This window comes from Puntigrus tetrazona, chromosome 7 (assembly GCF_018831695.1).
Source record: "Puntigrus tetrazona isolate hp1 chromosome 7, ASM1883169v1, whole genome shotgun sequence".
Taxonomy (NCBI): Eukaryota; Metazoa; Chordata; class Actinopteri; order Cypriniformes; family Cyprinidae; genus Puntigrus; species Puntigrus tetrazona.
In genome coordinates, this window is record NC_056705.1 from 9172044 (window position 1) to 9184073 (window position 12030).

Below are 12030 nucleotides of genomic sequence, written 5' to 3' on the forward strand. Positions count from 1 at the left end.
TTTCTTCATCTGAAATAGATTTGGAGAAATTTAGGTATTGTTGCTGCACGGATCTCTATGAATGGGTGCCATTAGAATGAGGAGAGTCCAAACAGCGGATAAAGAAACTAGTATTTTTGGCAGAAATTCAAACTGCCCCAAAAGATGTTTTTTCTTAATTTTAAGATGTCACTTGTATGTTTTGTACTTTGTTCATGATTGCAACAGTGCTTGATCTGTATATTCTCTCCTGATTCAGATGAGATTGCACTGGAGAAAATATTATTATATTTTGAAACTTAAAATGCATTCTGTCTTTCTAATGCATTTATTTCGTACCAAAATGTGCAGCTTTTCATGCAAAACATTAATCCTATGATTGGAGTGCTTGTGGGTTATCGTGATGTTGTTTTTTAGCCCGCTTAGACTTATTCCATTTTGTGTGGCACCCATTCACCAAAAGTTATCATGAGCAGATCTGTACTAAATTTATCCAAATTGGTTCTGATAAACAAACCAACTCATCTACATCTTGGATGGCCTGAGGGAGAGTAGCATATATGTTTCTTTAATGTATTTACATTTTTAAGAACTGTTCTTTTTTATTTTTGATAAATTATTCTTTATTCCTTCCTTTGCTATTTAGATTTACAAAATAAAGAGCAACACGTGATTTTGTGTTCGACTTCTTTATAAGACACTCTGCACCGCTTGAAACAGGACCCTCCACATCAGCTGTCCACCAAGTAATGTTATGTGGCTGATGTAATATTTTATTACTTAATTTATAATTGGTCTGATGCAAATTTACTCCTGCAATTGGACTGTATCCTCTCAAACATCTTTACAATGTGCTAGATTCAATTTTTTAATTGCAACTTTGGCTAGTACTTTTAGGGGTCAGAAGAAAAATCTTAATATCTCATCTGTTTAAGACAGACAGCAATAAAATTAATTGAAGAGCAAAATGGAGACTCTGCTTGTCTTTAATATGCTCCTCTTGAGAAAAGACAATTTCTCATAAGTGATGTTTCATTCATTTTAATTTTTTTATTAATTTAAATGAGTGTTATTTTATTATCATTGTATGCCTCAGAAGTTGTTTTTACCTTTTGATTAGTTTTCATTTCTTATAGTTTCTTTCCTTTTTAAATATATTTATATTTTTCTTTCTTTCTAGATTTTGTGTTTATTTCACTTAATTATTTTGTTATCTAATTATTAATGATCGATCTATCTATCTATCTATCTATTCATTCATCTATCTATCTATCTATCTATCTACTTCATTCATCCCATCCGTCACTCCCTCCTATCTATCTACATTCATTCATCTATCTATCTATCTATCTATCTATCTATCTATCTATCTATCTACCCATCTATCTATCTATCTATCTATCCGCTACCTCTATCTATCTATCTATCTATCTATCTATCTATCTACATTCATTCATTCATCTATCTATCCGTCACTCCTCCCATTCATCTATCTATCTATCTATCTATCTATCTATCTATCTATCCGTCACCCTCCTATCTATCTTATCTATCTATCTATCTATCTATCTTATTCATCTATCTATCTATCTATCCACTACTCCAATCATTTCTAATCAATCATTTTTATTTATATAGCGCTTTAATAAATACAGGTTGCACTAAAGCACTGCACAGTATAATGACAGGGATGGGGAGAATGACGAAAGTGACCACTCTTATTAAATGTAGAGACGGGTCTCGTAGTCAATTCAACGACAAATACTAGAAGTTAAGTGTCTCTAAATCTGCCAAAGCTAGAGGCGCAGCGTAGGAAACAAAACCGCGCATATAGAATGGAGAAAACTTGGGAGAAAACTAGACTCAGCTGAGCTCAGTTCTCCTCTGACCGACCCAGCACTTAACCTCCAGTTCAATTTTCCTTAAAAACGCAGCCGTGCCAGAGGTGTAATGACTTAGTGTATGTGTGTGTGTGTGTGCATCAGATCTGGTGATTCGTCGACGGGCGTACCTAGGTTTTCTGGTCTCTGATGAACATAATCTGGGTGCTGATCCACCATCTAGTTCGATACAAACTGTGAAACAGATTGAGAAAGAAACAGGGACTAATATTAGCGATGCATTCTCTTTTACGTATGTCAGCAAGTACACCGATTTTAGAGGCAGTGTTCCCGGTTCCAGCAAATCTAAGTAATGTAGCCAAAAACTTTAACGGATTTAGCCACAAAAGGTAAAAGCAGGTTATGGAAGCAGCAAAGATGTGTCTTTAATCTAGATTTAAACTGGCAGAGTGTGTCTGCTTCTCCCACAGAGTTAGGAGATTGTTCAGAGTTTAGGTGCAGATAGGAAATGATCTAAGCTACTCAGAGTTGATTTTGATATTCTAGGTATTACTAAATGGCCAGAGTTTTGAGAACGAGCGGACGTGGCAGGGACTATAATGTGATAAGAGCCTGCCACATTGAGGAGCCAAACCATTCAGGGCTTTATAGGTAATTACAGGATTTAAAATCTATTCGATGTTTGATAGGTGAGCCAGTGCAGTACAAGTTGACAGAACTGGGCCACTGTGATCATACTTCCTAGTTCTAGTAAGGACTCATTGCTGCGTTTGGATCAGTTAAAGTTTGTTTATTGCTGCGGCAGAAATAACCACCCAGTCAAAGCATTGCAAATAATTAACTCTTGAGGTCATAAACGACGAATTAATATTTCTGCATTAGAGGTTGTTATAGGTCAGAATTTAGATATATTTTAAGATGGAAAACGTATTTTACAGATGCTAGGAAACATGGATTTTAAAGGAAAGATTATGGCCAAACAGTACACCTAGGTCTTAACTGATGATGAAGAATTAACAGACAGCCATCATGATAGGATCAGTTCTAGATTATTATATGTGGGTTTTAAGGTCCAATTATTAGTAATTTCTGTTTTTTCATAGACTTTAAATAGCTACAGTTGTTTCATCATCCACTTTATATTTAATTATGCATTCTGTTAGATTCCTCACCTTGGTGTATCACCAGGCTGCGTTGGAAATATAGAATGAGTATCATCAGCATAGCAGTGAAACACACCATGACTCCTGATAATATCTCCCAGAGGCATGGTAAATAAAGCGAAAAGTAATGTCCTAGTACACTGAGCCTTGAGGAACCTCTAGTTCACTTTGGATCGATATGATACTCCCCATTTAATGCCACAAACTGATAGCGCAGCTGATAGATGATGTAAACCATGCCAAGGCGCTTTCCTCTAATGCCAACATAGTTTTTCTAGCTCATCCAAGAGAATGCTCAGATCGATAGTGTCGACGTCGCGCCAAGATCCAATAGCACTAATAACAGATAAACCACATCAGATGATAGAAGCAGGTCATTAGTAACCTAATGAGATATGTCCTAGTAATTATGGTACGGTTCTTAAACTCTGATTGAAATCCTCACAGATACCATTTTTTCAAAAAGGAATACAGCTAGAGGATACTACCTTTCTAGTATCTTGACAGAAAAGGGAATTAGAGATTGGCCCGGTAATTTCATTTGTCTGGGATCAAGATGGTTTCATCGATAGGTTTTAACTACAGCCAGTTTGTGTTGCCTTGGGAACACATCCAATGATACAATGATGAATTAATAATGTCTAAAATAGATCTATGACTTCTGGAAGCAGATCTTTATTGTTTAGATGGAATAGGGGTCTAACATAAGGTTGGTTTAGATGATTTAATGTTTGTATAAGTCTCTTCTCCTATAATAGAGAAAGAGTGTAATTTTTCCTTAGGATCTAAAGCTCATTATCTGATGAAACTGTAGTTGACGCACACATAGTTACAATTTTTTATCTTGATAAAACAACCTAAAGTAAAGAAATTCATGAACTCATTGCACATACCTTGGGGTACATTAGCACCTGCTGATGCTTTTTTATTTTTGTTAATTTAGTCACTGTACTGAATAAATACTGGGGTTGTGGGTTTGTTTTCTCTAAAAGGGATGAAAAATAAATCAGGGACCTTGCTATTTTAATGCTTTTCTGTATGACAGCATACTCCCGCCAGCAACACTTAAATACTCGACCTGGTTTTCCACTCCGCGCTCCATCTCTATCTATCTATCTATCTATCTATCTATCTATCTATCTATCTTATCTATCTATTCATTCATCTATCTATCTATCTATCTATCTATCTTATCTATCTATCCGCCACTCCTCCTATCTATCTATCTATCCACACTTATCTATCTATCTCATCTATCTATCTATCTATCTATATCTATCTATCTATCTATCTATCTATCTATCTATCTATCCGGCTACCTATCTATCCAATACCATCTATCCACACTCTATATCTATCTCATCTATCTATCTATCTATCTATCTATCTATCTATCCATTCATTCATCTATCTATCTATCTATCTATCCGTCACTCCTATTCATCTATCTATCTATCTATCTATCTATCCATTCATCTATCTATCTATCCTGTCACCTCCTATCTATCTATCTATCTATCTATCTATCTATTCATTCATTCATCTATCTATCTATCTATCTATCTATCTATTCATCCGCTACCCTCCTATCTATCTATCTCATCTATCTATCTATCTATCTATTCATCTATCTTATCTATCTATCTACATCTATCTATCTTATCTATCTATCTAATGCACTTTAATTTGAGGATAAACTCTGGCTAAAATCAGCTGTTCCTATTTCTGCTAAATGTCTGAGAAAAACGAGTTTATGTTTAAACGAATATAAGCTTATACCCCTTAGTTCATGTTGTGGAGCTACAGAAAGAGCAGTGCTTCGTTCCTCTGGGTGATTATCATTATTTCTTTGTTGCTGCATCCGGCTTTGACGCAGAAGAAAACAGCCAGAAAGCTCAGCTAAGCCCCTACCTCATTTGTGCCGAGATATGGAATGCGATGAAAGTTCTCAGCTGGCTCTGTAATGGAGATGTGCCGTGGTGTATTCAAATCAAGCGCGGCTTCCGAGGCTTTATGGTGCATTAAAGGAAAGAATGACCTTTTAATATGTGGATGACACTAAAAGTCTGGCTGCAGTCAGAAACATCCGCCTGTGGTTCAACCTCTGACTTCTTTTTATCAACGGTAATAGTAAAATGAACTGGAAGCGTTATCGTACACCTTGAGTCCAGAGCATCTGAGAGACAGAAAAATATTTCTGTTGACATCGTAGTAAATATTTGCTCATTTGAAGTTTATTCCTATATGATGAGTATAATCATGACCCTGATTTTTTTTCTTGGAAAGGATAATTTCTCCCTAGTTCTGGTGCTATGTTTTGCACTATGTTGAACTTTTAGCTCAGTGGCTCACATGCCAGTTTTATTTTTCATTAAATGATAAAATGACTGTGTATCAATAAGATGTTTTAACTTTAAGATATTACTATGCAGTTTGAATTTGAATCTTGACTGTACTAGTGCTGATCTAAAAGTATTTCTCCCAAGGATTCAGAATAGATATGAATGTCACTGTAAAGAAAACAATATTACAGGAGCTCATATTTTGTAAGCTACAGTTTGCAAATCTAAACATGCTTTAACATTTTTTTTTACAAAGTACCCATTTTTCTCAGACATTAACTGAAGTGGACTGGAGTTCTCTCATTCTGTTTGACTCTCATTCTGATTTATGCCCATTCAAATAAATTCATTGTTTCTATTTGGTTTTTTGTATATAGTGAGTATATATATATATATATATATATATATATATATATAAATGTGTGATACTGAATACAATTTGAGGCCCATTTATTATGGTCATGTTTATTTCTATTTGAAAGGACATTTAAATTTTGTGTTATGTTTCAAGTAGTATACTAAAGCTTTTTAATCTCAGGAGTTCAAAAAATATATATATATATATTTTTTTTTTCTGCAAAATGAGACTCTAATGAAAAGTTGAGGTGAGCTTCGAATGTCACTGGCTTCGTTCCTTATTCATTTAATGTCCACGTTTCTTTCCAGTTTGTCCCGATAAGCTTCCTGGACTACAAACTCTGACTCCTGGTCAATGAAGCTCCATTAGAGTCAACATCACATGCGCCGCAAAGTCATCCTTCACACCTTTAACGGGCGCGACCATCCATCTCCATAATCCTCAACGGAGGTAGGTCTCCTAATAAAAATCTTTCAAACATCTCCGCGGTGTTAAGATTTAACGTGAAGATTTACGTCTGCCACGATGAAGGCAAAGCGACAGGAGCCTCGACAGGCTTAAATCAAAACACATTTGATCTCAAATTGTTGCCTGAAGCGTTGAATATTCGATGGGAATTCCATCACGTTCTGTGCAAATAATCATCTTTGTTCTTTTAGAACTAGAATTAGAGCTGGAAAAACATCCTCGTTTGAAAATTAAGGGCAAGTGAAAGATCAGGACTGGCTTGATTTTGTTTGTTCTTTTAGGAAGCTTGTGATCGCGATTCCAGTCGAACCCATTTTTCTGCAGGCTAAGCACATCCTCATCGGGAACAAGGGTGAACTTCACATCGGCAGTCCAGAATGCCCTTACAAAGGCAACCTCACCATCTCTCTTTGGCAGGTATGAATATAGGCTTTGAAATATGATTAGGCTTCCTGAAACGCAGCTCCTGCAGCCTTCATAAGAGCACTTACAGAGCACAGAAAGTTTTGGAGGAGAATTTGACATGTTATAATCCTGTAATTTGAAGCAATCTTAAAGGATTTGGGCTAAAATCAGAATCGGTTAACCGACTGCCTTTTAGTTCTAGACTGCAAATTTGAATTGGCCGAACTTACTGGAAGCTGAATGATAATTTGAATCTTTAGAATGGTGATTAGAGTCAAATGGAATTTGAATGCTAGTAAAAAAAGGAGTTTACCGAATTTTGTCTCACTTCTGATGGATCTGGACTGACACTAATTGACACATTAGAATCACAATCAGTTTTTGCCTTGTTTTTGCGTTGAATATTAGTCTACTAAACAAATTAACAATTTAGCAAAATGTCCTTTGCTTTGTTTGGGAAAAAAGCATAAAAATTATACTCAAAAATAAAAAGTTACAAAAGTTACAAAAGTTTACATAAAATATTTATCTTACATTTTCCCATGTGTACTTAAACAAAAATATAATAGTGTGGACTTGACATTGATTAAACATTTTACATTTTAAACAAACAAGTTTAATGAGTGATTCAATGACTCATTCAATGACTTACAAAATGAATCAGTGATTTTGAACATATATATTTTATATATATTTATATATATATATATATATATATATATATATATATAGAGAGAGAGAGATAGATAGATAGATAGATAGATAGATAGATTTTTTTATTTACTAATATACTTTAATTACTATTATTTACTGTTTTCCCATTATTATTTTTCGTCAAACAACAGGTTATAATATGCAATCATTTTTACCTTATTTCTTTAGTCCCAAATGATTTGTTCAATGATTCATTTGTCCAAACCCCTCTAGTGATTGGTTTATTTAATTTAAAGCACAAAAAGCAGCACCTAGTGGCAAGGGAACGAATTTGCATTTTCATTCAGACCAACGTTTCATTAAGACCAACAAGTGAGCGGGCAATACGGCAGCATTTTAGGTTTATTTGTCCACATGAATCAGCTTGGGATTTATTTTAAAAACTACTCTTTTCAATGATTCAGTCTTTTTTTGGTTTTTTTCGACACACTCATTTTGAAAAATCAATAACAGGCGCAGTTTAAATCAGGAATTTAAAATGCATTCTCTTAAATTGTAAAATCATAGGACTGTCTGATAATCTGATTCTTATTGTTTTGAAAAGGTCTGACGACACACGAGGTCGAACACAGTTATTTTGGCGCAAGTACATCGGTGTAGGAACCGGAGGAACCTTAGAGATTCACGGCAAAAAGAAGCTGTCCTGGGCGTTCCTGAACAAAACCCTCCATCCTGGGCAGGGTAATGAGAACAGCTACCGTTTGAAAGGAGCTGGGGAACAGAGGCATCATCATTCACGTCATCAACCCCAAGACCGGAGAGGTGCTGCACACTGATAGGTCAGTGGGACACCAGCTCCCCTCCACATTTTCAGCTTTTTAAGTTCAAGTCTAATTAACGCGAGCTTGCTTTCTTGACAGATTAAAGCTCGTTACTTCAGTACATCATGTAAAACCAACTAACTGATGGTTTTAATGTGCGGTCGGAATTAAAACAGTAATTACAAATCGGCTGTCAAAACAAACAGCGCTTCCAAGTTGGCATCATCGCAGGCGATTGATCTACGACTATTTTTCATCACAGAAATGAGCATCTGTTATTGAATCATAGCCTTCAGAGCAAATCATTCATACTCAGTATGCTTACTGGCTTCTGGATCGTTCCTTGACTGGTCTATGATTAATCTAAGTGACCCACTTTTATGTTTGTGTGTGTGTGTGTGTGTAGGTTTGACACATATAGGAGCAAGGGCGAGAGCAGACGACTGGCCCAGTATATAGAGACGAGGTGGAAACCGGGCAGATCTTGGCCATGGTGGTTAATGACGAAGGATCGAACAACCTGGAGGATCTGGCTAAAAAGGCTCTGACTAAGCTGGGTAGCCAACACTTCCATCGACTCGGATTCCGGTACTATGACCTGTTTCCATCTTACCAATAGTTGCTTATCCATGACCGGTCTGGAATTTAGTTAAGAATTGGACACTGAATTTTGAGCAACCGTTCCCAGTCAGGTATCAGCTTGGCTGCGTTCACATTTTCCTCTTTGCATCGCTGCCGGTCTGAAACCAGCGAAATATATTTCTTGAAATAGCATCTAAATAAGTGTTCCTGTAGTTCTACCTTCCTGCGCACAACTCTAATAGAGCTTACAAACTAGAGGAAACGTTCATGGAGCGTTTGATGGAAATGCATAAAATGTGCCTCAAGGGTGTGGAAGAAAATAATAAAAAATACTTGTATAGCACCTTTTCTGCCTACATACATAAACTGCAACTCAAAGCGCCTGACGGACTGGAATATAAAAAGGGGTGATAAAATGAAAAAATTAAAAAAGAGAAAATACAAAGCAAGCCTGTTTGAAATCATTAGCTGGGATTTGTTCTGTTGTGTGCCGTAATGGCCTAAAAAGCATGCAGATGCACACGATGACTACCAAAGTATACAATCTAATTCTAATCGCACACTATTTAGGATGGATGATAATGAAATTGGGATGCAGCGCATGATTGGCTGGTTCAGGTGTGTTTGATTAGAGTTGGAACTGAATTTTGCGGGATGGTCCATCTCCAGGAGCAGGGTTTGGGAAGCCCTTTCAGTTTATGGAATATAAATTGCACGAATTTATAAAGCCATTACTAGAAAATGACTAGAACGAATCCTCGTCACGCTGCAAATGGGCTGCGGATCGTTATGAATTAGGAATGAAAAGTCACAGACTCTAATTTATAGCTGCACGCGCTCTCTCTGAACATCGGCGATTTTAATTTTTCCTTCTCTTATGGGATTTTAGCAAAGACAAAGCTGATATTTAAACGAAAACCCAAACCCAAACCCAAAATTAGGTCTCCTAAACTATGAAACGTCAACCTCTGAGTGATATTTTTCTCAGGGTTGGATAGGAAATGCTGCGGCTTTGTGTGAATGAAATTGTTGTTTACGTGAAGCGAAGCTTGGCTCAAGTAGAGTATTATCAGCATAGCTGTGACGGATAACATCTTTGGAGTAATTAAAATGTTTAATGAAACACGAGCTACAATCCAGAATCTGTGCGACATGCGATGCCCGGAAAGTCATTTGCTCCTAAATTTTATATTCGCTCACATTTCGATAATCTCCAGTAATGACTTATGTTTTCCACACAAATCCAACCACATCAGGAAAAACATGGCTCAATTCTTTTAACATATATATATCAGTATATACATAAGGAAATGAGGTAGCGCATTCAACAGCATTCTGAGCGTGCATTATATCTTCAGACAGATTTCATGAGTTTCTAACTCTAATCTTAACTCAAAATTGCGTACTTGCTTCCTTAGATGTGAAAATGATGGAGGCCAGTGGAAATGGCCAGTGGCACAGTGGCAGGTTTGTTTGCTAAGTGCCTTCCTATGAAGCTATGAAGAGTATCTTTCAAAAATTCACTGCCACTTATATGGCAAACTTGTAATTGTGGTGATCTGTTGAATCGGTCGGCGAATAGAGCGTCACAGCGACACAAGAGCACACGTTGAGCATGCTTAGCTCGCATAAACTTGTGCAAAGTGTTCTGGCTTTAGTCCTCATTATTATTTTCTTTTAAAAGAAAAACTACTATTATTGAATGCTACTTTGAAAAAGGGAGCTATTATTTGCTATTAACTTCAGTTTTTCCCTCCTAATTTGCTGCTCATTAATAGTTAGCATTAGTTGGTACTGTACTTTAGGTGTCGGGTAGGATTAGGGATAAAGATAAAATAAAGTCATGTAGAATAATATGTGCTTAATATGTGCATTTCTAATAATCAAGTTAAGATACTACGGTTACCAAATGTTAAAAAATGTAAAAAATTATCTTATCAGCATGCATACAGTATAGTATTTATAGTTATTACCTGTGATCACATCCCAAACCTAACACAACTGTTAATTAGCAGCAAATTATGAGTTTATTGAGACAAACATTATAATTACTTTCAATTTGCTTGCCTTAAGAGAAAGAGTAAAGTACATGGCGATAGTTTACATCAAGGTTTTATTTGTTGGCGTTAGTTAAATACACTACATATAGCTAACAAGTTAATGTTAACTACAAAATTTTACCAGTGCATTACTAAAATCAGATATTGTGTCTGCTTATATTATGTAAGGGACCTGAGCTAAGATAAATTAACAATAAACTTGAAGAACTAATGCAAAAGTTAGTTAATTATTAGTTAGTTAGTTAGTTATTAACTAATGTGACCTTATTGTAAACTATTACCAAATATATAAAATGTTTGCTATATAATGAATATAAAAAAGCACAGAGAAACTAAAATCAATTCTAAAAAGTAACAAAATACTTTTAAATATATATTTTTATGTTTTATTTTAACTAGTTGCCACAAAAACGTTCTAATTTTTCTACATGATAATATATACTGTATATTACACACACACACACATTTATATACATTTCTACGTAAAAAAATCAATGCTTCAGGCGAGTAATACGGCTCACATTTAAAAGTCTGTGTCGACACAATCACAAAGCGAAAAGTTGGACTCGGGCTTCAGAGAAAAAGAATTTCCTCCCGAAACATGTACCTCGTCTCGCATGCGGTGGGCGTCGCGCTCCGGCTGGACAGATGGAGCAGCGACACCTCTTTGGCCTGTCAGTCTCGTCTAGCTGAAGAAAATTGTCCTGATGATGGTGTCAGCCAAGCTGCTTGAGCAGGGGCTGATGGGAAACTCTGGCGTTGTAATTACCAAGTGCTCTCCGAGAAGCGCGAGCCGTCAATCACACCTTAAGTCAACATCATTTACAGCAGCGAAAGTCAGAATGTTTGTCTAGGAGGGACAACTTATTCATGGACAGATCTTCAGACTTATTTGTCCCTCACGCAGCTCTCTCTCTCTCTCTCTCCCGTGTGTGTTTCTCTGCAGGCATCCTTGGAGTTTTATTACAGTCAAAGGGGACGCATCCTCAGCGGTCGAGGATCACGCCGTCTATCAGGGTGAGCCTCTTTTGCCCGCTTGTTTACCCAGCGATGGAAAGCAAACAGCAGTTCGGAAAGGAAATGACTGGAAGGCGGGCTGATGCTGGCGTTTTGTGTGTGTTTGTGTGTTCAGGAACCAAGGCCGTCTGAGGCCAGGAGCTCCCGGGTGTTTCACTCAGGTTACGGGGAGCATTTCACCATCACCACCATCAGTCAGTGGGTTCAAGGTAGAAACCCGCCTCTCCACCTCCACTAAACACACACAGTCATCAGTCATTTGCAGCCCCGGGTTGGTTTACGGTGAACCAGCAAAAATGGAATCGTTTTTTTCATGTGAAGCGCAACAGGGGAAGTTTAG

The 12030-nt window shown here is 36.7% G+C and overlaps 1 protein-coding gene across 1 annotated transcript in view; it reads left to right on the plus strand.

Annotated features, from left to right (window-relative positions):
• The window catches only part of LOC122347884 (cell migration inducing hyaluronidase 1), a 76083-nt gene that overhangs the window by 1720 nt on the left and 62333 nt on the right, over positions 1–12030 (plus strand). The window contains 7 exon segments of the mRNA XM_043243150.1: positions 6476–6568; positions 7979–8049; positions 8438–8495; positions 8498–8619; positions 11620–11690; positions 11806–11815; positions 11817–11899. Of these exon segments, the coding sequence (XP_043099085.1) occupies positions 6476–6568; positions 7979–8049; positions 8438–8495; positions 8498–8619; positions 11620–11690; positions 11806–11815; positions 11817–11899 (508 nt within the window).